The 26,168-nt window shown below is 38.4% G+C and overlaps 1 protein-coding gene across 1 annotated transcript in view; it reads left to right on the top strand.

Moving 5' to 3' along the window:
• Window positions 1–26,160, top strand: part of LOC125917612 (N-acetylglucosamine-1-phosphotransferase subunits alpha/beta-like) — a 38,600-nt gene extending 12,440 nt beyond the window's left edge. The window contains exons 2-5 of the mRNA XM_049623762.1: window positions 11,625–11,710; window positions 18,640–18,759; window positions 20,081–20,122; window positions 22,151–26,160. Coding sequence (XP_049479719.1) covers window positions 11,625–11,710; window positions 18,640–18,759; window positions 20,081–20,122; window positions 22,151–22,448 — 546 coding nt within the window. The 3' untranslated portion in view covers window positions 22,449–26,160. The remainder of the gene's footprint in view (window positions 1–11,624; window positions 11,711–18,639; window positions 18,760–20,080; window positions 20,123–22,150) is intronic.
• The last annotated feature ends 8 nt before the right edge of the window (window positions 26,161–26,168 follow it).

Here is a 26,168-nt window from a genome sequence, read left to right on the forward strand (position 1 = left end):
GGAAGAGCTGATGTTTCAGTTCGAATCTGAAGGCAGGAAAAGACTGGCGTTCAGCTCAAAACAGGTCAGAAGCAGTTTTCTCTTACTCAGCTTTTTAATTTTATTTAGGCCTTCAACTGATGCCTAAATAAAATTCAACTGATTTGAATCAGTCTGTTCATTCAAATGTTAGTTTATCCAGAAACACCCTCAATGACATGCCCAAATAATGTTTGATCAAATATCTGGACATCCTCTGGCCTAGTCAAATTGACACATAAAATTAAACATCATGATAATTTAATAGGTTTTCTTTTCTTTTTTTTTTTTAATTTTTTTAATTTTTTTTTTTTTTTTTTGAGAGTGAGACAGAGCGTAAGCAGGGGAAGGGCAGAGAGAGAGGGAGACACAGAATCCGAAGTAGGCTTCAGGCTCTGAGCCGTCAGCACAGAGCCCCATGTGGGGCTGGAACTCACGGAACCGTGAGATCATGACCTGAGCTGAAGTCTGATGCCCAACTGACTGAGCCATTCAAGCACCCCCAATAGGATTTATTTTCTATAGCAGCTTTAGGTTTACAGAAAAAATTGCATGAAAAGTGCAGAGATTTCCCACATACCTCCTCTCCCCCAGCGTATTATCCCATTTTTAACACTTTGCATCAGTGTGGTGCATTTTTATAATTGATGAACCAACATAGATACATTTTGAAAAATTTATTTATTTTGAGAGAGAGAGAGGATCCCAAGTGGTCTACAGAGTGCAACGTGGGGCTTAATCCTGCAAACCGTGAGATTAGGACCTGAACTGAAAGATTTGGATGCTTAACTGACTGAGTTACCCAGGCACCCCGATAGATTTTTATTAACTAAAAATAAATTGAACATTAGGGTTCCATTACGTTAGGATTCATTCTTTGTGTTGTACTGTCATATCATGTATCTGCCATTTCACTATCACACAGAATAGTTTCATTGCCCTGATAATGCCCTTGCCCTGCACCATGCCTAGTGCTTGCTTTCTTCTCCACTGGCAATCAGTGATTTTTAAAACTTTTTAAAACTGTGTATATAGTTATGCCTTTCCCAAAATGTCATTTAGTTCATTGCTGTTATATAGGAAAACAATAGATTTTTGTATATTAATTTTGTGTGCTGCAACCTTGTATCCTGTAACTAATTGTTTATTAGTTTCAGAAGATTTTTTTTTTGGTCAGTTCTGTAGGATTTTCTAGACAGTCATGTCATCTGTCAACAAAGACAGTTTTACTTCTTCCTTCTCAATCTATATACCTTTCATTTCCTTTTCTTGCATTATTGCATTATTTAGGACTTCAATATGTTGTTGAAAAGCAGTGGTGAGGGGTGATATCCTTGCCTTGTTCCTGATCTTAGTGGGGAAGCTTTGTGTTTCTCACCATCAAGTGTAATGTTAACTGTAGGTCTTTTGTAAATATTATTTTTAAATTGAAGAATTTTCCCTCTATTCCTAGTTTGCTGACATTTTTTTTTTTAATTTTTTTTTTTTTAACGTTTATTTATTTTTGAGACAGGGAGAGACAGCATGAACGGGGAAGGGTCAGAGAGAGGGAGACACAGAATCAATCCATTACTGGTAGAATTGTCTACCCATGACAGGGTGACAACTGCCATCCACCACTCGGGTCTCTCGTGATGCAGGGCGGGGAGCCTAAGATGCCTATTCAATCTATTTGCTGACATTTTTTTAAATCAAAAATAGGTATTGGGTTTTGTCAAATGCTTTTTTCTGCGCCTATTATGATCATATGATTTTTCTTTTGCCTATCGATGTGATGGGTTACATTAACTATTTTAGAATGTTGAACGAGGATTCAAAAATTCATATCTAGAATATATCCCATTTGGTTGTGGTATATAATTCTTTCTGTACATTGTTGGGTTTGATTTGATAGTATTTTATTGAGGATTTTTATATCTATGTTCATGAGAAATATTATTTGTAATATTTTTCTTCATAGGATGAGTTAGGAAGTGTTCCCTCTCCTTCTGTTCTCTGGAAAAGATTGTAGAGAATTGGGATAATTTCTTCCTTAAGTGTTTGGTAGAAATCACTTGTGAACCTCTTTGGGCCTGGTGCTTTGTTTTGGAAAGTTATTAATTATTGAGTCATATTCTTTTATAGGTATATGCCTATTCACGTTATCTGTTTCTTGTTTGAGCTTTGGTAGATTGTGTCTTTCAAGGAATTGGTCCATTTCAGTTAAGTTGTCAGACCTGTAGTCTTAGGGTTATTCATAACATTCCTTTATTACTCTTGTAGGGAGTATTGTAGTGACTGTTCTTCTTTTGAATTATTGTCGCAAAACACAAATAACAACATTTACCATTTTAACGGTTTTTAAGTGTACAACTCAGTGGCATTAATTACATTTTCATTGTTGTGCAATCATCACCACTATCTATTTCCAAAACTTTTTCGTCACCCCTAACAAACTCTGTAACTATTAAGCAGTAATAGGGACCTGGTAACCTCTGATTTCTGTCTGTATGGATTTGCCTGTTCTGAATATTTTATATCATGGACATTTCATATAATATTTCTTTACTCGTCCTGGCAACGTCTGCTTGTTTTTCAGTGTTTCGGGGGTAGGGGGGAGATTGGATTTGCTTACTCTGCCATTTTGCTGAAATCATGCTTCAGATTGATTAGTTTTGATTGTTGCTTTTTCACATGATATTTTATCAAACATTTTATCCTTTGATGAGGTTGTTTGCTTTGTTTTGGCCATGGCTATGTCCTCAGAGTCTAGAATGGTACCACATAGTATTTATTGACTGAATTAAGTTACTAATTTTTATAATTATTTGAAAATATGATTTTTAATAGCTTTATAATATTTGTATGACTGTACCATAATTTATTTTCCTGATTACCTATGTTTAAGTGTTAAACTACTGTGTCCAGGTTTTATTTTTTAAGTAATAATGGCCATTGTCATATTTATTCAGGTCTTTAGGTACATCTATGATGATTTTCTTGGCATGTATATCTAGAAGTGGCGTTAGCCAGAACAGAAGACATTTTGTTTGGTCCTTTGATACATGATGCTAATTGCCTCTCGTGAAGGGAGCAGTTTTTAAAATGGCCTTGCAGCTGTTTAAAAATATATGACATACTTTTCAACTTATTTATGACTTTTCTGTACTTCAGACTCATAAAAAGAGATCTCTTCTTGTCACGTTTTTAAAAATGTTTATAACTAGCTAATAGTATGAGATAAAATTTGTTTGTTGATGGAAGCGAGTGCAGTAATTATCACAAGCAGATACTTTGTGAAACTACTCATTTTACTAAACTTTTTAATATAAATTAAAATTTTATTTAATTTTGCCAAAAAAAGTAAAAAAAGAAACCTTAATTTGATGAGTTTGGGATTCTGGTTTAATAGATTTTCTTAAAAAATTTTTTAGTGTTTATTTTTGAGAAAGAGAAAGAGAGAAGGAGGGAGAGAGGGGCAGAGAGAGAGGGAGACACAGAATCCAAAGCAGGCTCCAGGCTCTGAGCTGTCAGCACAGAGCCTGACATGGGGCTCAAACTCAAGAACCGTGAGATCATGACCTGAGCCTAAGTCAGATGCTTAACCGACTGAGCCGCACCCACCCAGGTGCCGCTGGTTTAATAGTTATAATGGAAATGTTTACCAGGTTCGACTATACTTTCAATCATATTTTGGTTACATTTTTCATGTGATATATTACAATTATTTGTATCATATTTGTCTCCCCAGCAGACTTAAGCCCTTTGAGGGAGTAAATAAATTCAATGTGTTTTCATAGTCTTAATATATTTCCTATAGTACTTTGTAGTTGTCAGAATATATAGATATACATCTGTTCACTTGTTTTTTGCAACAACCCCTTATAGAATAAGGTATTACTTAAATTTTACATTTGGCACTGAAAGAGGTTTCAGTGACTTGTCTAAAATCACAAAACTGGGGCCTTCTTGTGTGACTCTTGTTTAAGGATTGAATGGCCACAACACTGTCCAATAGAACTTTGTGCATGATGGAAGTATTCTATAATTCTGAGCTGTCCCATATGGTAGCCACTAACCCAATGAGGGCTTGAAATGTGGCTGGTGTGACTAAGTTACTGAACTTTTTATTTAATTTTATTTAGTCTTAATTTAAATTAACCATATGTGGCTAGTGCATACGGTTTTGGGCAGTGCAGGTCTAAACTCATAGGTAGAATAACTGTTTGCCAGGACATTATAGCAGAGATTCACACACTGGCTGCAGAGTAGAGCACTGGATTTAAAGTCCATCCTATACAATTCTGTGACTCTATAAACTCTGACCAGTAAAACAAGTAAACCTACGTATATCCCAGAAAGTCAGTTTGAATACATTTTGAAAGTCTCTTTGGTAGGGTTTTTTTTTTCTTTCATTTTATTTAAGTGTGGTTGTAGGAGGGTTTTTTTTCCCCTTTAGATATAAATTTTTACAGTGAACTACTATCAAAAGGTTTAACATTTTTAATTCTGCCTTTTAATATGGTTTCTTCCATGATGTTGCCCACCTTCCTATCCCTGTGGCAAACAGTCCTCCTTTTCTGTCTGCTCCTTCATTTCCTTAAAAATCTCAGTTTTTGCTCCTAGGAAAAGGAGATTTTGTTAAGTTGCCATGATTAACCCTGTCTTTGGTTATCATTTTCCCTGACAGTAATCTGTTTTAATCTGTACTCATTTAAAAGCTGAAATATTCCTAAATGTTATTTATTTATAAGTAAATATTTCTAAATCATTTCATGTAAGTATTAGTCCTTAACAGGGATGTCAACTCTTTGAGGTCAGAGGCCTGATTTCTATCTTGTGCTCCTTAAAATGTGTAACAAATATTTGTTGTGTGTCTAATTCTGTGAAGGATTCAAAGAATGTAGAAATGGTCTAGAAAAGTGTTCTTGAGTTTAATTAATGTTTGAGTAGATAATGGTCATACGTCTTGGGTGTGGGTCATTTCCTCTGTGTGAAATGGGAGAAGTCACCCAGTTTTAACAACCATTCAACTCCTGATAAGAAATGGGTTAATCTTTTAATTTAGTCACTTTGCATTGGGAAATGCTATAGACTGAGTGGTTGTGTCCTTCCAAAATTTATACTGTTGAAGCCTTATCTTCAATGTGATAGTATTAGCAGGAGGGGCCTTTAACAGTGGGTGGTGGGGAGGTCATGAGGGTGGACATTAATCCTCTTATAAAGAGACCTCAGAGAACTTCCTCACCCCTCTTGCCATGGAAGGTGACACAAGGAGAAGGCAGTCTGTGAACCCGGAAGCAGGCTCTCACCAGACACCCAGTCTGCTGGTGCCTTGATCCTAGTCTTCCCAGTCTCCAGAATTGTGAGCAATACCTTTCTGTTGTTTACAAGCTACCCAGTCTGTAGTATTTTCTCATAGCAGTCGGAATGGTGATGAGCAGGTTGACTTCCTGATTGCTATCAAGGAGGAGAGGAGGGTTAGTAGAAAAGATAAAACTTAGAATATCTTGTCTCTCTTTTACTACCTTTTAATGAACAAAAATAAATTTTTTTCAGAAACTATGAAGAACATGTAATCCAGGAATATTATAAACTTCTTTTTTTAGAATATTATAAACTTCTAGTATCATTATTGATATGTGAAAAGCTCTGTCAGTGTTACAAAGGGTTCTTACTGCTTGAGGTTGGAGAGCCCCTACATTTTAAGTTTTACAGAGTAACAGGTCACATTTCTATGCTTGAAAAATTGAGGAAGGGATATTTGCTTTTACAGAGAGTTTTATACCCTTGTGTACCTAGCCTAGTGTTGTCTCTTTATTAACTCTAGCCTTTAGCTTTTACCTTGAGTATCCTGGAATGAAATCTGAAAGCAGAAAGTCCTGGAGTGACACCATGTCATGTAAACTGTTCTAGGATGTTTGCCTTGTAAAACTAGTAGCCATACTTATTCATTCCAGAATGTTTATTGGTTTTATGTGAGGCACTGAGCAAGGTTCTGTGAAAAAAATTATAAAGAGATCAAGTTCGTGGCTTTGAGTTGCTCACAGAAGTTTACACAGATATTTAAACAGGTAAATTATATTGCAGCAAGAACTGGTGAACAATTTGCGTGGAGGTGTTGTATAGCCCTGTATGATCTGCACATCTCATTTACTCATCAGATCATGTGAAATAGGTGGCATTAATTCCCTCATTGTACAAAAGAAGAAATTGAGAGTAGACAAATGCCCTAGATCATTTATTGATAAGTGTCAGATTTAAACTCATGTGTCTGATATAAATCTTATGATCATTGCACTGTATGCCAGTTCTCTTCTGGATAATAACCTTCCTGTTTTCCTTAACTGGGGAATTCCTCTGATACAAAAGATTATGGAGTTTATGTCTCATTAACTATTATTCCACCACAGGCATGCATTTGAACTTGTTCTGTGGTGACAAAAATCTTCAACCAAAGCACGCATCAGTTTTATAACTCTAAAAAGTTGGGGCGCCTGGGTGGCTCAGTCGGTCAGGCGTCTGACTTCGGCTCAGGTCATGATCTTACGGTTCGTGAGTTCGAACCCCGTGTTGGGGCTCTGTGCTGACAGCTCAGAGCCTGGAGCCTGCTTCGGATTCTGTGTCTCCATCTCTCTCTCTTTTTCTGCCTCTCCCTTGCTTGCTCTCTCTGTCTCTCTCTCAAAAATAAATAAACATTAAAAAATAATAAATAAAAATAAAAAGTTCATCATCTAAAAATTTTAGTATTTGTGTGTACACGCCAGTTAAAGGACTGTTAGATATTCTAAAAACCCTGGGGAAAAACATAAATTTATTATGTGACTGTGGTCATTTAGAAACACGCATGGGAAACAGATTTGGGTCGTTGAATTAAGGATGGTAAACATACCAGTTTCAGAACTGGTTGAATGACCACATTTATAAATGTGTGTTTGACAAAGCTAGCTCTGTGTAAGTAAGCAACAGAGGAGGCAGCCTGGTGAGGCTGAGAGAGCCTGGGCAAAGCTAAACAGGATCATGGACTCCAGACTTGGATTGATTCACGTCTCAGCCCCATCATACATTGCTGTGTGGCCTGGAGCTTCTCTTTGGAAAATGAGCCATTGAAGTGCCTACCTTACTGTACCTTGTTGCAGGGATTCAGTGGGGAGGAGCACCTGGCATTATGGTGCTTGGTGAACGCATGAAGGTGCCCTTTCTCAGTGATCGTTAAGACTAATCTTGGCTGCAATTTGTGAAAAATGATCAACAATTGATCTTGAATACCTTGAATGCCAGGATTATTAAAATAGAGTCTTAAAAGTAATAAATATTGTAAGCTAGTAGAAGAAACTACCTTTAGATGATTTTTTACAATACTTTATTAATAATACATTGTTTTTATGGTATTTCAGAGCTCATATAGTATTTTAATAAATATTATTTTAGTTCCTTGTGTCTTAACTTTTACAACAAACTACTTTTAATAGCAGAAAAAAGTAAATACTCTGAAGAAAATAGTGTAGAGAGGAGATTTGGGGGGTGGGGGACGTGGGGATTGCTCAAAACGCTAAGTAGGAAATTTTTTGAAGGCCAACATTTTGTCTGTAAAAATCACATCAATTTCCTCCATAAAATGTTTGCATTACTATCAATACAATATTTTAAATGTCTTACCATTATAAAAATGATGGTTCAGGAAGATACGCTTTTTTTACCCAAGATTTCTAACATGCCTGGTACCTTCCTCATGCCTTTTGTTTACACACGTCATTTGAGAAGCACTGTTCTCCTACAGCGACACAGCAGACTGATGAAATACACTTTGTACTTGGTTCATAGTTGAGGAAATTGAGCACCCAAGGTTACACGGCTACTAAATAGAAGAACTGGAAGGGTCTTCCCCTGGCCGTGTCCCCTATCCCCAAATCCAGTCTTCTGCCACTCCTGTTGTAATCAGATAATACTTAAGAACAAAAAGATGGTATATAATGAATTGTGCTGGGTATGAATTGATAAGTAGAATTGTAAGTAGTTCTTTACCCTCAAGCGGTTTCCAACTCCATTGATCTGATAAGATGCTACCTTGAGGGGGTTGGTAAATAACAAAAAAGCTAAGGGATTCTAAGGCAAGCAATGCTAAGGGCAGTGAGTAATTGATTTCCAAGTAAGCGGTTGAGACAAATGTTAAAGTTCTGAGAAGGAAGCATTCAGGTTGGGCTAAATATAGGGAAGCTTTGTGGACGAAACTGGACTTGATTTTACAGTATAGTGTTTCTCCAGCCTTTTCCTCTGGTCTTTTGTTTATTGCTAATAATGGCTGAAAACAAGTTCTGATTGCAAGCTTAAGTCTGTTTTGGCTTCTTTGTTGTTTGAAAGGTGTTTATATTTGTACAGCTTACCCCACAATAAATAATTTGGTAATTGCCCATTCAAATTTCTACTCTTTTCCATCCTTGATAGTGTAAGAAAATGATCTGATGCTAGCCCTTAGATGATTTTTATTTCATTTTACAAGGCTCCTTTTTGATCCCCCATTAGCACATTACTCATTCACTTAAAGAATTTGGCAAGATTTCCATAATAGAGTGTAGTTGATGGTTGGGATTAAGCAGAAAAGGGAAATGGTTAAGATGGAAGAGAATCCGGTTTCAATGTTGATGGTTAGGTCCTGGGACCAAAGACCTAGAGGAGACCGAAGACAGGAAGAGAAGAGACATAGTGTCCCAGTGGTGTTGACCTGTGGGTGCAGGGAAAAAACCGTGCCAGTCACACTGCAGTCACACAGCCCTGTGCCTCCTTCTGTCATATGTTCTTAGGGCTGGAAGGTATTTCAAGGATGGTTTGGTCAGACCCACTTCACAAAATGTAAAAGAGATGAAGAAACAGCCTAAACAGATCAGAGAACTTGCTTAAGGTCTCATAAAAGTGACAGAATTGGGATGAAACCCTGTACCCCCCGAGTCATAACCCAGCATTCCTACTATCTCCCCTGAGAGCATAGTGTGCAGAACTCTGGGCTGATAGGAGCATTCCTCAGTGTATTAGATAAGGACCTTTTGCTGCTGCTGTTCTTTCTAATACACCAAAGTGGTTTGGAGATGGTGAGATTAATTTATCTGATGAAGGAAGGCACGTTGTGTCAACACATAGCGTGTCAGAATTTTTCAGCCATTTGTGAAGTGTGCTTTCTCTGATATTATCTTCCCATCTTCTAGGTAGCCCTGCTAGCCAAGAGGAATGATACTGAGCTTCATTTTTTGTGGTTTGTTTTATAAAAATAATAGATATACTGGTTGTCCTTTTGCAACTACATAGGGATATTGATGGAGAGTCATCTCAGTTTGAGCTCAATTAGTTGATCCAAATCAATACAATCATATTATTAAAAATAGATATGTATTCTATATTTAGCAAGGAAGATGCCATTTTATAGCTATATGCCTGCTATATAGTTTGGTGCTATGTATGATACTAAAGTAGAGCTCATTGCCCCGCCTCTTGGAATTTCCAGTCCAGTTGGAGAGGCCAGTTGTATGCACATACGGCTTCAAATCTGCCATGACTAAAATGGGAATCCTACCAGCTCTCATCCCCACTATACCTGTTCCTCCCATGTCATTTAGTGGTCCCATTGTCTCTTCAGTCACTCATAGTAGAAATACTGGAAACCTGGCAATCACCTTTGCTTCTCTTCTTCTTCACTGCCCCATTCAGTCTGGTAGCAGATCCCTGTAACATACTCCCTGTCCCCCAGCTGAACTGCCGTCAGACTCCTGTTCATCCTTTAAGACTGTTAACATTGCTTCTTCAGGGAAGTCTTAAGTGTCTTCCTTCAGTGCACTTGTAGCCAGCAATAAACGTTTCTATCAAGCACTGGCTATAGTTTCTTGAAGTCAAGGAACTTACCTTATTTCTTTTTGTAAACCCAGTACAAGGCACATTAGACCCTAAGTTTTTAAATCAGTACCTTGAGTGATGGGAGGGTTATTTGTTGTATTTATGGTGTTTATGAAACAGCCCAGTGACGTAAGTCTATAAAGATAGGCAGAGGCCAGATGCTGAAAGCCTGAATACCATGCAAAGAAATGTTCAGTTGTAGTTGGGCACATGGGTTCACAAGGTCTTTCCTGTAGCCACATACAGGTCTTTCCTGTAGCCATGTGACTGCATTCTGGCCAGTGAAAACAGAAGTGGTAGGTGCCCCTTCCAAGAAGTTTCTTTAATGGAAGGGCATTTCATTCCCTATCTCTCCTCTCTGCTGGCTGGAATGGAATCTAAATGACTGGGCTCCCCCGTAGTCATGTGAGTGTAGCAGGGCCACACATCCTAGGATTTGTAGTGTGGGAAGGAAGCCAGAAGAAGCCTTCGCAGAAAGGAGGACATTCCAGGAAGAGGAATAGAGTGAGAGGACACACTTGAAGGTCAGATAGAAGAAGATGACCTGGCAAAGGAGACTGAAAAGGAGTCACCAGAGTGATGGGAGGAAAACCAAGTGGTTCAATAAGGAGGAACTGGGCAGCCACTACCAACTAAGATAGAAATGGCAAAAAATGTCACTGGATTCGACAACATGGAGGCATTGGTAAGACCACTGATGTGGCGAGGGCAGAAGTGATATTGGAATAGGCTAAAGGGTGAATAGAGCCTAGGAGGTGACTTTCTAAAGACATTTGCCCTTGAAAGAATTTGGAACAGAGGGACCAGCTGGCAGAGCGTGTGGAGTGAAGGGAAGGTTTTCCTGAGATTACTGGAATATGCTGATGGGAATAAGCCAGTTGAGAGGAAAAGAGAGAGCAGGCAAGGTCTTAAGATGAGTTGATGAGATCCAGAGCAAGTGGACAGAGGTGTGATGTTTGCAAGGAGGAAGGACGCTTCCTTTGTGGTGAAGGGAATGAAGAAGAAATGGGGCACATTGGGTTGGCTTCTAGATTTCAAGTGCAGACGTGAGGGAGCTCCGATCTAAAGACTTCCGCTCTCTCCTGAACTCTTCGTCAAGGTCATCAGCTGAAACTTCACAGATAGTAAGGCTTCATATCTTGTCAGTTTCTTCTGTTTTAGCTTTGCTCTGTGCTCTGAGGAGAGTCTCCAAAGTTTTGGATGGATCGTGTCGCTTGCTTGAAAATCCTTCAGTGCCTCTGCTTCCCATGGCACACAGGGCACAACACAGTCAAGGCCTGATTTCCCTTCTCAGCCCCATTCTCTCCACTTACTGCACTTTGCTGCAGCCAAAGCCAACTGCACCATTGCCCTGAAACAACTCATCCTTGCTGCTTCTCAGCCTCGGAACCTGCTCTTGTGATGCTGTCCTTTTCTCCCTACCTGGTGAACTCATTCTTGAAGACCCAGTTCTCATATTGCATCCTTTTAAATCTCTTTGATTTCCCTCCCCTTTCCACAGGCCAGTAACTATAGCTTTTATTTATATATCTGTATAACTTTATATATATATCTGCGTAGCTTTTTTATCTGGGTCGACCACAGTGTCTGGTATACATGAGTTGGCATTGGGTGAATGGATGAATTTTAATTGCTTTACCTGTTCCTTTAGTGATTTTTAATGAAATTGAAATGAAATGAAAGTTATATACTCTTAGTATTTGATGCAGAGAAAACATTCTTTTTTTTTTTTTTTTTTTTCCTAGGTGGTTCTGGAATGGAGCCGAGATCAGTACCATGTTTTGTTTGATTCCTACAGAGACAATATTGCTGGAAAGTCCTTTCAGAATCGGTAAGAAGAAATCAGTTTTGGAGAGTAGCTTCTTTGGACTTAGAGGATGAATCACAATTTCACTCTTGCTTTAAATGTAACAGTTCAGGTTAAAGGCGGGGGGGGGGGGTCTTTCCAAGTGTAGATGTGGTTTAACTTATTCAAGGCTACTCCTATCTGAAGGAACCTTGTAGTCTGTCCTCACATTTTATGGTTGAAAAATCTGATTCCCAAAGAGTAATCCTGCCTTGCGGTTTATTGAGTACTTTGAGTTACACGATCTCATTTTATTATTGCCCTAGTTCTATGAGGTAAAGGTAATTCAATCTGTCTGCAGGATGAGGAAACTAGCTGGCTACTCTGGCCAGTAGTCTTCTGTTCCAAGCTCTGGCCCATATTCTTGTTGACTTCACTCTGTTAACCAGAGCCATTCTGTGGAAGCCACTGGAATTGACCCCCTACCTACCCCTGTGGTCACCATATCTTGCTGCCTCACTGTGAGGAGGAGCAAGCCTTACAGGTTGGGTCTTTTTCTCTTTAAGGCCAAGCTTCCTGGTGCAGCCACTCTTAGATGCTGTCTTCAACCTTTTCCTTCAAGATTTTTTTCCTCCTTCATAAGACAGACCTCAGAGTGGACTCAATCTTTCCCCACATCTTCCTTCCCTTCCTGCAGCTAAAATGATTTGCACAGGCTCTTTCTGGTTTTTGTCTATAAAATTAGTGCTTAAGTTGTTTTATATCGTAAAAGCAGTTTATGTCTGTGGTTGAAAACAGTTCAAACAGTACATAAAAATAAAAAGTTAAGCCTCTCTGTTCCATTTTGAATTTCCCCTCATCCAGAGGAACCGTTGTTAATGATTTTTTTAAGTTTATTTATTCATTTTGAGAGAGAGAAAGTGGGGAAGGGGCAGAGAGAGAGAGAGAGACAGAGAGAGAATCTTAAGCAGGTTTCATGCTGTCAGCACAGAGCCCGACACAGGGCTTGATCTCACAAACCATGAGATCAAGAGTCGGATGTTCAACTGACTAAGCCACCCAGGTGCCCCTGTTAACAAATTTTTGTTAATGATTGTTTTGGTAATCATCATTCTAACTTTAAAACAATAAGTGGAGTTCTCTCCTTTTTTATTCATTTTATGCAGTATCTATTGACTCTTTTCCATTGTAATGGTGCATAGCCAGTCGTTATGGGGCTAAGAGGAGTAGGTGACCAGAACAAATGTGGGGTAGCTAACAGGGGTAGTTAACCTCATTAGACCAGAGTCTAAATGTCAGAGGCCATAACCACAAACCTCCCTGGATCCTCACGGTCCATTTTCCCCTGAGGATAGTTCTCATAAATCTTTCCCTCTGCTCTCACTGAACCGGAAAACCTAACGAAACTGCAAATAACTACATTTGATGTCGGTTGGCTCACCTTCAGAGTTATCTGAGGATCTGTAGACTGCATCACCAATTCCTCTGGAGCCCTTGCTCCCTGCTTAGAAGTACTTCCTTGTCCCTCTGTTCACTTTTTATGAGTCCCTATGTGGTTTCTGTCAAATAAGTGTTTTTTTTAAATTAGTGTGCTAATTAGATGTGTGCACTGTTATAGTCCTGACCATCTTAGGGAGGAAGGGCTATGAGATTCTTTGAATTGACTAAAGCTTTACTCTTTGCTCAGTGCCCTATGTGTGAATGACATCCCTTAATTTGCTCCTTTAACAGAAAAGGAATCTTTAAGCCTTACTCTGTTTTAGACACTGATATATAACTATCTGTGGTAAAGAATTTCATAGTGTGGTAGGGAGAATGGCTTGTAAGCAAGTAATTAGTGAAGTAGGGAAACTCGAGGCTTTTCTCTTAGGATCTCTTAAAGATAGTTTTCAAAGACTCTAGGGTTCTGCAAAATCCAAACTACTTTTTATAAGAGTTCTAAGGTGTTACTTGCCTTTTGTACTGTGCTGACATTTGCACTGGTGGTGTAAAAGCAGTGCTGGGTAAGATCGCCAGACCTTAGCATGAATCACTGTATTCTTCACCACCCTATATTTGCAGGGGTCAGATAAAGGTTAGTTTCACTTAAAAATGTTCTTGTTGAAGCACTAAAAGTTATTCATTTGGTTATATCTTGACCCTTTGGCCATACATCTTTTTAATGTTCCGTGTGATGAAGTGCACCTGACCGTATGGTGATTGTCTTGAGGAAACCCTGGTGTGGTTGAGTTGCAACCTAGACCAGCCCTTCTGTTTCATGGGACACCACTGTCATAACTTGAAAGGACAGATGACAGTGTGATTACTCACAATGGTCATTTGACAGATGTTTTCTTGACAGTGAATAAAGCAATTCTGTCTCTTAAAGGAAAATGAATAATAGTATCCGTTGCCAATTAGTATCCGTTGCCAATGATAAAATTTGAGCTTTCAAATGTAAATTAGAATTTGGGAAAACTTGTTTCTATCACTGTGAGCTTAACAGTTCACATATCATAAAGACTTCTCTGATTAGATAGATATGTGGCATTGTCCACAAAAATCACATTCATTAATATTATATAGGAAAATTAAGGAAATATGTCACCATTTGGCAGATGTGTATAACTCAGTAAGCTGTTATTTTCCAGATAACCGATACATTGTTACAGGATCCTTACAGGTGTTTACAAAATCTTGCATGGGTAAAAAAGTCATTCAAAGTGTAAGAAAGACCAATGGATTTTGGTGTGAAAGCACAAAAAGTTCTTTAATGTGGCTTCACATTCCACACTGCAACGAATTTTTAAGCAGCTACCACTTATTTTGGTAGGATCAAAGAAGAAAACCTGCTGTTACCTGAAAAGGCTATTAAAATACAACTCCCCTTTCCAGCTACATTATCTGTGTGAGCCTGGGTTTTCTTTATACACTTCAGCCAAAACAACACGTGGGAACAGATTGCAGACAGAAGATCCAAGGTGCTTGTTCTTTTCTACTAAGTCATTAAAGAGATTGGCAGAAAAGTGAAACAATGCCTCTCTTCTCACTGTTTTTTTTTATTGTTTGGGAGAGTATTATTTTCATTAAAAAAGTTATTCATGTTAACATTTTAAGATGAATTAAGTATTTTTATAGTGTTTCATTTTCAAATATGGCAAATGTGAATAGTTACAATCTATAAACAAAAGTTTTTGGGGATCCTTAATTTTTAAGTGTAAAGGGTCTGGAGAGTAAAAAGTTGGTAGAGAACCATTTCTCTCACATAGCAGTTCTTAAAACCTTAGTGTGCAGCAGAATGCCATGGAAGGCTTGAGAAGATACAGTTTCCCCCACCCCCAGAGCTTCTGCGTCTGGAGGTCTCACAGGCGCTCACAGAATTTCCATTTCTAACAAGTTCACTGGTGGTACCGAAGCTGCAGGTCTGGTGACTACGGAGAATACTACAGATTCTTGATGAAATACAATTTTCCTACTTCTTCATTTTCATTTTAGCTGATTTTCCTAAGAAAAGCTCAAAATGGATTGTCTTTTTAAAATCAAATATTTATCAACCTACTGTGCTTTATGCTGTGCTAGGTGCTGATGGTGCAGTTGCATGAATCCCTGCCCTGAAGGAGCATCCAAATTTTAGAAGGAAAAGTAGCTTTAGAAAATCCAGATATTGAGGTCAGCGGTTTTAATCAACCATTCTTGTTCTCTTTCTGAAAAATTTTGTGTATGGGTGTTAAATATTTCTCCTCCTAATTTTAGATTGCATTAAAATATAGTTTGGTTTTTATATAAGGATATTTCAAAATTGCCTAATTTTGAAGATGACAAGTAAATAGATCATATATAACATATCACATGTTCTAATACATTTTAAAATACCATAATGTTTATAGGGAGTTTTCATCATTTTGCCAGTTTCTCTGCAAGTCTTTTTAATGTTATTTGAAAAAAAATTTTTTTTAATGTTTATTTTTGAGAGAGAGAGTATGAGTGGGGAAGGGGCAGAGAGAGAGGGAGACAGGATCTAAAGCAGGTCTCTGCACTGACAACAGTGAGCCTAGTGTGGGTCTTGGAACTCATGAACTGCAAAATCATGACCTGAGCCAAAGTGGATGCTTAACCGACTGAGCGACCCAGGTGCCCCTTTTAAAAGAAAGGTCTATTCTATATGTCAGTAACAAGTGAATATGTAAATTATCTACTACTAATTATAAGGCATTAAGTCAGTCTGGGCCTAGTCTTGTCATCTCTAAAATGTAGGTATTAGATTAAGTGTAAAATCTCTTCCAACTCTTTGGCACTAAGATACCATTTAAGTTCTGAGTTTTCATACCTACTTTATAGAATGTAGAACCAAAGGACTACATTCGTAGTATCCTTTACATGTCATAGTGCCTGTGTATTCACTTAAACCAAACTGATTAAAATAAAAGCTGTATTACTGTCACCATGGCTTTGGTTCTGAGTCACAGGTGACTTATTTAGTCTTCAACTCTAAGATAAAGGCTTTCTTTCATCTGGAAACTTAGATATAGTGGTCTTGTGGTCAGAAATAAAGACTCAAACTCATTGTGGCCATGTCTAATAGTAGAAAAACAACTGACTCACTGACCTGGGGCAGATCACACGATCTCCTTAGTTTGTTAGTTTAACACCAGAGAATTAAATTGATCTTGTAATACAAACTTATTAGAAGAGCTAGTACATGAATCCATTTTATACTTAATTATTTCCCCAAATGAACATGTATGGATATCTCTTGATTCTATTAAAAGATCTTTAATAGCAGGTGATTACTTTTACAGGATAGCTTTGCAAAGTGCAATTCTTTAAAAAAAAAAAAAGTTTAAAAAATATGTCATCTAAGCAGTTTTTTCAAATTAATTTTTAGTCTGAGAAATTGAGAGTGAGATGACCTTGGATAATTTAGATGTGGGAATACAAGACCGACCTTCCTTCCTTCCTTCCTTCCTTCCTTCCTTCCTTCCACAAAAGACTGATTTATATGTTGAGGGAATGAACTTAGAGTTTTAATTTAGCCAATGAGTATATGTTAAATCCCATTCATGTACCAGGCCCTATTTTTAAGCATCTTGTGATGAACAAGAGAAACTCACTGACCTCATATAGAATTGGCATTTTGGGGGGGGGAAGCTTTTTTTTTTTTTTTAACTTAAAAATGTGAACTACAACCTGCATATAAATCATTATTTCTCAGATTTCTGGACTGGCAGCATTGGCATTACCTGGGATCTTGTTAGAAATGTGAGTTCTCAGGCCCCACTCCAGACCTAATGAGTCAGAAACTCTGGGGATGGAGCCCAGCTATCTGTTTTTACAAGCCCGAAGGTGATTCTGTTGCCTGCTAACATTTGAGAACCACTGGTATAATAAATGCGATTAAAAAACCTAGCTGAGGAAGGTTTTGTGTACTGTTACTTATGGTGAGGAGAGAGAGTCTGAAGATATGGGAAAGAGAGGAAGTAATTGAAGCAGAGCACAGAATGCATAGTACCATTTCTGCCCTAGAGATACTCCATCTAGTGGAAGATAGACATGCATAAAAACTAGTACAACATAGTATGCTAAGAGTTCCTTAGAGTACAGAGTACAATGGAAACTGTGTGGTAAGCAGTACATTCTCTTTGTGGGAGGCGAGGGAAGACGGCAGTTGGGGAAGGAGGATATTTTAGACAGTGGGAGAGGCATGTTCAAAGGTGCAAAAGCTTGCAAGTCTTACCTGCTTGGGTAAGCAATTGGAGTGTCTAGAGCACAAGGGGCACATTATGGAGGAGTTTAGATTTTATTCTGCAGACAGTGGTGAACATTAACAGGAGGGTTGGTAGATGCTCAGCTGTCACATATGCCTGAGTATGAGGTGATTCCTGATTTCCTGTGAAGCTCTGGGTCCCTGGTTCCTCTTTGACCCTCATCTTCTCTTATGCTCTTCCTCTTGCTCCCCTTGTCTGTGACACACTGGCCTCTAGTTCCTTGACTGTGCCTGTTGGGTGTCTGCCTCAGAACATTTGCACATGGTGTTCCCATTCTCTGGACCATTCTTCCCCTAGTTACTCACATGGCTTGCTTCCTCTCTTTCACGTCTTTGCTGAAATGCCACCTGCCTATGAGTCATAATGAACTACTATATTATAGATCTGAAGTAGACCTGAAAGATGGGGAGGATTGGTTAAGTTGGTAAAAGAAAGGGGAAGAGAGCTTTCAGCAGGGTTAAAACCTGAACAGAACACAAACATGAGGGTTAGGTGGGATACTCAAGAATTAGATGCCTGCCTCACTCCTTATTTTGAGGAAAAGATTAATAAGGAAAAACTTTAGCAGTATCAGGAAGGTCTGTGCTAGTGTCTCACATATATCATGGACTCATTGAACAAATACTGAGTGCCTGTATGCTGGGCACTTTTCTAATTGATTGGGTACGTTAGGGAACAAAACAAGAAGGTTTCCTGCCCTCTTGGAGCTTACATTCTGGGGGAGGGACACATAAAATTACCAGTGTAGGTAACAAGTTAATTATTTAATATGTTAGAAAGGTGGTCAGTGCTATGAAGACAAGAAAATGCAGGGCAGGGTGAGGAGGGTTGGGAGGGGCTGGGCTTGGGGCAGCAGGGAATAGGAGGACTGCAGCATTAAATAGGGCTAGGTCTTCATTATGGACTGTTGGATAACTCCTTTTTGGTAATTTTGTTTTGCTTTTAATTTCTTTTCTCTGATGGCAGCTTCTTTACAGGGTGGTTGTGAGGATTAAATGATGCAGAACTGCAGAAATTATCTGCGTGAATCTTGCAGAGAAAGTTTTTTTTCAACAAGTCGTCTCCCAGCTTCAGCTTGAAGTCATGCAAGTCTGTGATACAGTTGGCTAGATTACCTTTTCATTGATTTTTTTTTTCATAATCTTTGAGTTTAAATCCTGTTATATACTCTTATTCCTAAATGTATTGGAAAAATGCATGTAAGCTGAAGGACCTGTGGCTTTGCCCTAGGCTCTGTCTGCCCATGCCAATCGACGTGGTTTATACCTGGGTGAATGGCACAGATCTTGAACTACTGAAGGAGCTACAGCAAGTCCGAGAACAGATGGAGGAGGAGCAGAAAGCAATGAGGTAAAATGGAGTTTTAAAAAACAAAACACACTCTGGGGTGCTTGGGTGGCTCAATCATTTAAGCATCTGACTCTTGATTTCTGCTCAGATCATTATCTCATGGTTCACGAGATCAAGCCCCACATCAGGTTCCGCACTGACAGTGCAGAGCCTGCTTGGGATTCTCTGTATCTCTCTGCCCCTCCACTGCATGTACCCATGCTCACCCCCCCCCCCCCCCCCCCCCCCCCCCCGCCGCCCAAAATAAATAGAACTTAAAAAAAAAAAACTAACAATAATTGGAATTAAAAAGAAACAACAACACACAAAGTTCTATGAATACAAGTAACAGTGCATTTCAGAAGGGTAGGGTGATGTTCACAGTACTAATCCAAACAAAAACCTGCATCTCAAATTCGTGCCATTACAAGATTTTGTCACCCATGTGTCTGACCCTTGTTTCTTGGTACCCAGTGAGGACTCAGCCACTTTGTCAGATGGCCATTTTATGACTGTGCTATTCTAGTGATGCCTTGCTCTCTGAGGGCCTGAAAGGAAAGGAGTCTCCCACGGGTTCTTGCTTACTTAGTCTGGGTCCCATGTGTGATACCTTCATGAAATAAGGTGTTATTATGGAAAAAAGTTTCATGGTAAGACCCATTATTCCCTTGAAAATAAAACAGGCCTACAGACTTAACTTTTTTCCATTTGATAAATACAGTACAAAGTATGTTCCCTTTACCCCTTTTACTGTTAAATCATACAATATGGAATTAGAAACTGCTAATTTTTTTATATGTGGAATTTTGATCATTTTAGTTCTTTTATCCGGGAAAGGTACAATGCACTTGAATGGAGAGCCTTAAGAGCTAGAAATCTGGCTGATATAACTTCCCCTCTGATTCCTTAGCATTTTCTGAGAATTTCTCCATTTCTCCATTCATTTCTTCATTCATTTCTTCATAAATATGAAGTTGCAGGTCATTGGCCATGTTACACTGCAACAAATTTTCTCTTTCTCTTTGTGTCAGAGAATAGGATACCTTCCCAGTGCATGAAAATAACTTTGGCAGCCTGGTACCATGTTTTAGTAGTAAAATGTAAAAGCTTAAGTCAACTTTCATGGTTACTATGGGAGGTATGTGATAATAATTTTTGAGCATATTTCATTGAAACTTAAAATTTATTATGCATATTAAATGATGTAAGCATTGTATTTCCTAACCTACTAGTTAGTCCAGTGGAGTAACTAAGAAAATCATTGTTGTTAGTTACCTTTTGTTCACATTTAGGACTAGTACTAGCTCATGAATATGTAATGAAATATATTTGCTTTCATTAGAGAAATCCTTGGGAAGAACGCAACAGAACCAACCAAGAAGAGGTAAGTGTTTTGATTTTCCTCTTAGGAATAGAAGTTGAAGTGAAACTTCCAGGTTCTTGTTTTTTGTTGGATATACAGTATTTTGTGTTTATTGTTCCTGTTTAATCCCTCATCTGGTAGCTTTAGACCCCCAAATTAATTGCCTCTTTTAGATGGGAAATCTTGTAATGCCAGAGGCATAGTTGATTGAGAACTCTTGTTTGGGTTGTAGCTAATAAAAGCTTTATTGTTTCTGGATGGGTTAGGTTTTTGGATGTAAGGTTTTTCTGCTCTGCTGTTTCCATCAGTCTGTCTTGGTGTGCTGTTCTCTTGGTCCACTTAATGTGTAACTTACACCCAGTGTTTTCATTTATAGGATTTATATCCATCATTCAATTGTGTGTTCATTATATATTTCCTTATTTTTAAAAGCTGTCATAGTTGTATGTCTTATATTTAAGGACTTGGGAAGGGGATTTAGCTCAATGCCAAGAATCAGATGTGTCTATTGTGATTTGAATCCTACCAGACTCTGATAGGTCCTTAAAACAAAACTGCCTCACTGACAAGCAGAAATCTCTGTTAATGGCACTTTCTCACTTAACCATTAGTCTTAAAATAAAAGAGTTATTTTATAGAAATGATCCTGAGGAATTTTGAGATTTATAAGTACCTTCTGAATCATTTCTTTATGTTCTATATATTTATTTATAAATATACCACTGTTAAAACTGTTATTTTTAAATGACAAATAAAATTTTTAATTATTTAAAGTAAGGATGCCATGTTACAAAGGATTGAGAGGAGTGAAAAGAAGATACTTCTATGGCCCCCATTCAACAACTGTGATCATTTTATTATTCCCTTTTTGTGCATATATTTATAGTTGTAATTTGTAATCTCTGTGCAATTTTGTATCCTGCTTTAAAAATTTTATATAATCTACACAGCTATGTTCAGAAATTATCTTCATGCTTCTTACTTATTCTTACTTATCAACTTTAATTGTTGTATAATATCCCGTAAAGTAACTGTACTATAATTTACTAAATATTAGGCACTTCTGTATTTTCACTATTGTAAATAGTTTGCAATCTTATATTTGGGTCTGTGGCATTTTCTGTATGTGGGTTTGTTTTTCCTGTTTTGTTTCTCTTCTCCTACTTGGACTAGATTCCTGGAAGTGAACTACTGAGGTAGAAGCATATGTATAAGTTTTTATGGCTCTGAGTATACACACATATACTATGAAATTGCTTCTCCAGAGAGAAAATGGGAACACCCATCTGCAGTGACACCAGCAGTGTTTGAAAGGGATAGGTTTACTGGACTTGCAGTAACATTGAGTCCATTTTTTGAGCGATGCTAATTTAGTAAACAAAATGTGATAACTCTTTTTTTTTTTTTTTTTTTTTTGCATTTCTTTATTAGTGCAGTTGGACAATTTTATATATTGCTTAACTAGTCATAGCTCTCTCTGTGAATTCTCTAGCCGTGTTTTGTCCATTGTTTATTTAGGTAATATGTTTATTCTAGGCATTCCTTACATTTAGATAGAAATACCTTATACATTTATATTAGAACCTTGTCACATTTGCTGTTGTTTCCATTGGTGTCGTGTCTTTCGAATGTACTTTATTGTATTCTGATCAGAATTGATAAATTGTATCTGGTAGGATGATACTCTATTAAACAGAATTTATCTATTCCTGCTCTGCCAAATGATATAGGCTTCACTGGAATTATGAATAATCTTTAAGATGGTAGTAATGAAATGCTTAGTTTCTTGTGCACCTTTGAGTTAGTAAATGTTGGTGACAATCATATTAATAGGAGTTTGAAAGCTTGAGAGCTGTACTTGTTTAATAATTTTATGTCCTACTTGCTCTCTTTTTCTATTCTTGAGATAAAAATTCTTTGTTTATTAAAAAATTATGATTTTTTTATGGATCTAGAAAAACATCTGCAAAATTCAGTAGTACCAACAAGCTTTTTAGTGTTGATCACATTTTCACGAACGTTTGTGAGCATGTTGGTGTTTGTTTCCAGCGAGAAGCAGTTGGAATGTTTGTTGACATACTGCATTAAGGTGCCAATGCTCGTCCTGGACCCAGCCCTGCCAGCCAGCGTCACACTGAAGGACCTGCGATCTCTTTATCCTTCTTTTCATTCTGCCAGTGACGTATTCAACGTTGCAAAACCAAAAAACCCTTCCACTAATGTCTCAGTTGTTGTTTTCGACAGTACTAAGAATGGTAAGATCACCTTATGGGTATTTGAAAATCATGTTCTCATTGGCAGTTTGAATAACAAAATTCTGAATGGAACAGACATGATTCAATTTTAAAGAAGTGTCCGCTAAACTAAAAACATAACAAGAGAGGCAGAAGAGCTGCCGCTGTATTTCAGCCCTAACTTCAGAAAGGGATTTAATACATTTTACTCTGTGTAATACACTTGTCTTTCTGTGCTGTGGTCAGGACCTTAACTTTGTTATGTAGATTAACCTTATTCTCTAGCCTCTGAGTCATTGTGGAGGCTTATTATTATTATTATTATTATTACCACCATATAACTCTTCAGCAAGGTTGTTTTCTACAGTATGGACAGAACATACCTGGAACATTCTTACTTTACGTCCTGAAATAACTGGTTATACAGTTGATTTGGCCAGATAATAGAATTGAAATTGTAATTTCCGGCCTAGAACAATACCTGCATCTAGAGATCCCATCCTCCTACTTGGCCACTGCGTTGCTGAGCCCCATGCCTGTGTCTCCTCTGGTATGCTGTCTCTCATGCTTCCTCTGCACTGAGCAGAGTCTCCTTAGAGGCTCTATGTTTTTCACTTGTGTAAAATGAAAGCTGTCACATTCCCTTTATAGCATTGAGGCCTAGTCTCAAGTTCCCATTCTTTCAGTGTCATACCTCCCAGCTTAAATCTTTGGAAGTATCTTCGATGTGTTCTTGCTTTTTAATCTCCATCACCAGTATATTGACCTCACCCTATTACTTTTGCTTTCTGCAAATGATTCTCCCCTTTCTTACTCATCTCACCTCCCCCACACCAGACCCAATTTCTTCACACAGGCTCCAGTGATAGCCGCCTAGCTGCTCTGCCTACCTACCTATAAAGTTCTTCTCCAGTCTGTCCTGCACATAACTGTAAATAAATCAGAAAGCTCTGATTTTATTGGTTCGCTCCTTTTTGAAGACAATACAGTAGTATTTGTTTTTCACACGATAGAGAATCCTTTTCCCTGGTGTTCAGGACTCAGCTTTGATTGCCTTGACTCTGCCCATTGTTCCTCACATTCCAGCCCTCCAGCATCTCCTCGAGGCTGCCCTTGTCATCACACGTGGTGCTGCTCTCCTGGTCCCCTTTCTCTCCTAGCCTATCTCCTGTTCTTTCCCACCCCATCTCGAGTTCTGTCTCCATGAAGATCCCGAGCAGTGCATTCACAGTGATTCTATTTATTTTGACTTTTCTGTATCCCTGTACTTGTCACCCGACTCACAACTTAGTTGTTGGTTGTGCAGGAGTTTATGGTATTTTCATCTAATTTTTTAATCGAGCAGAAACCTTATCACTTACCAATTTGTGTCCTGAACATTATCTAACATCACACTATCTTCCTGGTACTTAATGAGGTATTTGTAACTTGAAAGGAAATTCAAGTTTCCAAGTTAACCTTTCTAAGTATAGATATCGTCCCTTTATGCTATAGATTTGTTTCTGAACTGTTTTGTATAAAATATTTTTGTTTTTAAGTTACAGTTTAAATATATAGGGAAAGTAAAGGGATAATCTTGGACAAATTATAGCAAATTAATCTGTTTTCTTGTTTGGCTAAATTCAGCTTTGTTATGTACGTATGTATATATGTATGTATGTATGTATTTCATTTTGAGAGAGAGAGAGTGTGGGAGGGACAGCGAGGGAGGGAGATGGAGAGAGAATCCCAAGCAGGCTCCACACTGGCAGCACAGAGCCTGATGCGGGGCTTGAACTCATGAACTGTGAGATCATGACCTGAGCCGAAATCAGATTCTCAACCAACCGACTGAGCTACCCAGTCACCCCTAGCTTTGTTCTTTAAGTAACTATAGTTAAGGTGCTCTGATAACATTCCATCTGAAGAGAAAAAGGAATGACATTATGTTAAGAATCATAATAATTCAGTTATAATATCTATGGAGAGAATCTTGGGTTTTTCCTCTGCGAATTTTATAACATGGTAAAGACTTAAGAGGTTGTAAATTTTGATATAAATAAAATCTGTATTAAACTAGAGTCTTCTAAACATTGTTTTTGAATTCCCACCTGGGTTTCTGTTTGCCTGCCCTACTTACTCATTTGTTGAGTAAAGATTTGTTGGGCCATTGCGGTTGTTCCAGGAAAAAGGGAAATGGCAGAGAACAAAAAAGACACATCCCTACCTTCACGGAGCTCATATTTCTAGTGCGCCGTAGACACATTCTTTATCCTCAATTATCTAGATGAAGGATTGCCAAATTCTTTCTTAAAGGATCAGATAATAAACATTTTGGGCTTTATGGGCCAAGAGGCAAAATGGAGGATATTATGTAGGCATTTATATAAGTATTTAACATTTAGCCTTGTTAAGATGTCAAAACTGTCCTTCACTTGGGGCTGTACTAAAACAGGCAGTGGTTAAGTTTTGGCCATGGAATGCCGACCCTGATCTCGATAAAACATTTGTTCCACATTTGATGTTCCATTTATCTCATTTAACCTCTTTTCAGTTAATTATCAAAAATTGTTGACTTTTTTTCTCTTTATGAAATACGTCATTTCTGCCCCTCCGATGACTCTGCTACCCTATCGAGTGGACAGTACTTCAACAACCACACAGTCTAGCCCTGTAGCCTGGGCCTGGGTTTCCTCAGCAAAGTGGTGTTTCCAGTTAAGCTTACTCCCTTTGATCTAGAGGAATTGAATTTTCTCCTGTGATAGATCACTTTACCTCTTGACTACACTGACCTTTACAAGGAATTATAAAGTGTTTCCTTGTAGCTTTCTCATGCTGGTTAAACTTGTACCCTTTGGAATCTTACAGAACTAATGTAATATACTCCCTTTCCCATGTGACATTTCTTTTCATTCTTACTCCTTTAGCTGTCTCTTAGGGGCTTGTGTTCTAGTTTGTTCTTCTCAGAATGAGCTTTAGTTTCTGTTACTTTTATAGTGTGTCAAGTAGAATAGAACCTTTTTTTTTCACTGTGGTTCAGTCTGCAAAGAGAGTGGGTCTGTTCATTCAGTAAGTATTTATTATTGAGTGCATACTTTGTGCCAGGTACTTTTCTCAGTGCTGAAAATGCAGCAGTGAAGAGTGAGACAAAAATCTTTGCCCTCATTGAGTTTACCTCTTGGCAGAAGGAGACAGACAAATACAGCATACAAATAAATTATATAGTTTGTAGGAGACAACTGGTGTACAGAAAAATTGAGCAGGGGAAATCGAGTGATAGGGGCAGACTCACTGAGAAGGTGATTTTTGAGTGAAAATTTAAAGTAGGTGGGAGGACCAGCAACATGAATATATGGGGAAGGAGTGATTCACTTAAGTGGAATAGCACTGCAAAGTCCCTGAGGCAGGAGTGTGTCTGGCGGGGAGGCTGGTGTGGCTGGAATAGGGTGAACAAGGGAGAGGGGCAAGAGATAAGCCTAGAGAAGTAATGGGGAACATAGGGGGTCTGCCCTGGCAGCCATGGTGAGGACTTTGGCTTTAACTCAGAGTGCAGTGAGCAGTCATTAGAGGGTTTGAGTACAGGAGTGATATGATCTGACTGATGTTCCAAAAGGAGCAGTCTGGCTGCTGTGGTAGGAATAAACTGAGGAGAGGCAAAGATAGAATCATTCAGGCAAGATTCAGGCAAGAGGGAAGGTGACTTGGATCAGAGTAGTGGAGAGAACAGGTTGGATTGAAGGTCAGTCTAACAGGATTTCCTGATGGGTTCATGGTGGGGAATAGAGCCCCGCTTTCGGTGAGCCCCAGTTCCTTCTCTCTCTCTCTCTCTCTCTCTCTCTCTCTCTCTCTCTCCC

This window comes from Panthera uncia, unplaced genomic scaffold (assembly GCF_023721935.1).
Source record: "Panthera uncia isolate 11264 unplaced genomic scaffold, Puncia_PCG_1.0 HiC_scaffold_209, whole genome shotgun sequence".
Classification (NCBI taxonomy): Eukaryota; Metazoa; Chordata; class Mammalia; order Carnivora; family Felidae; genus Panthera; species Panthera uncia.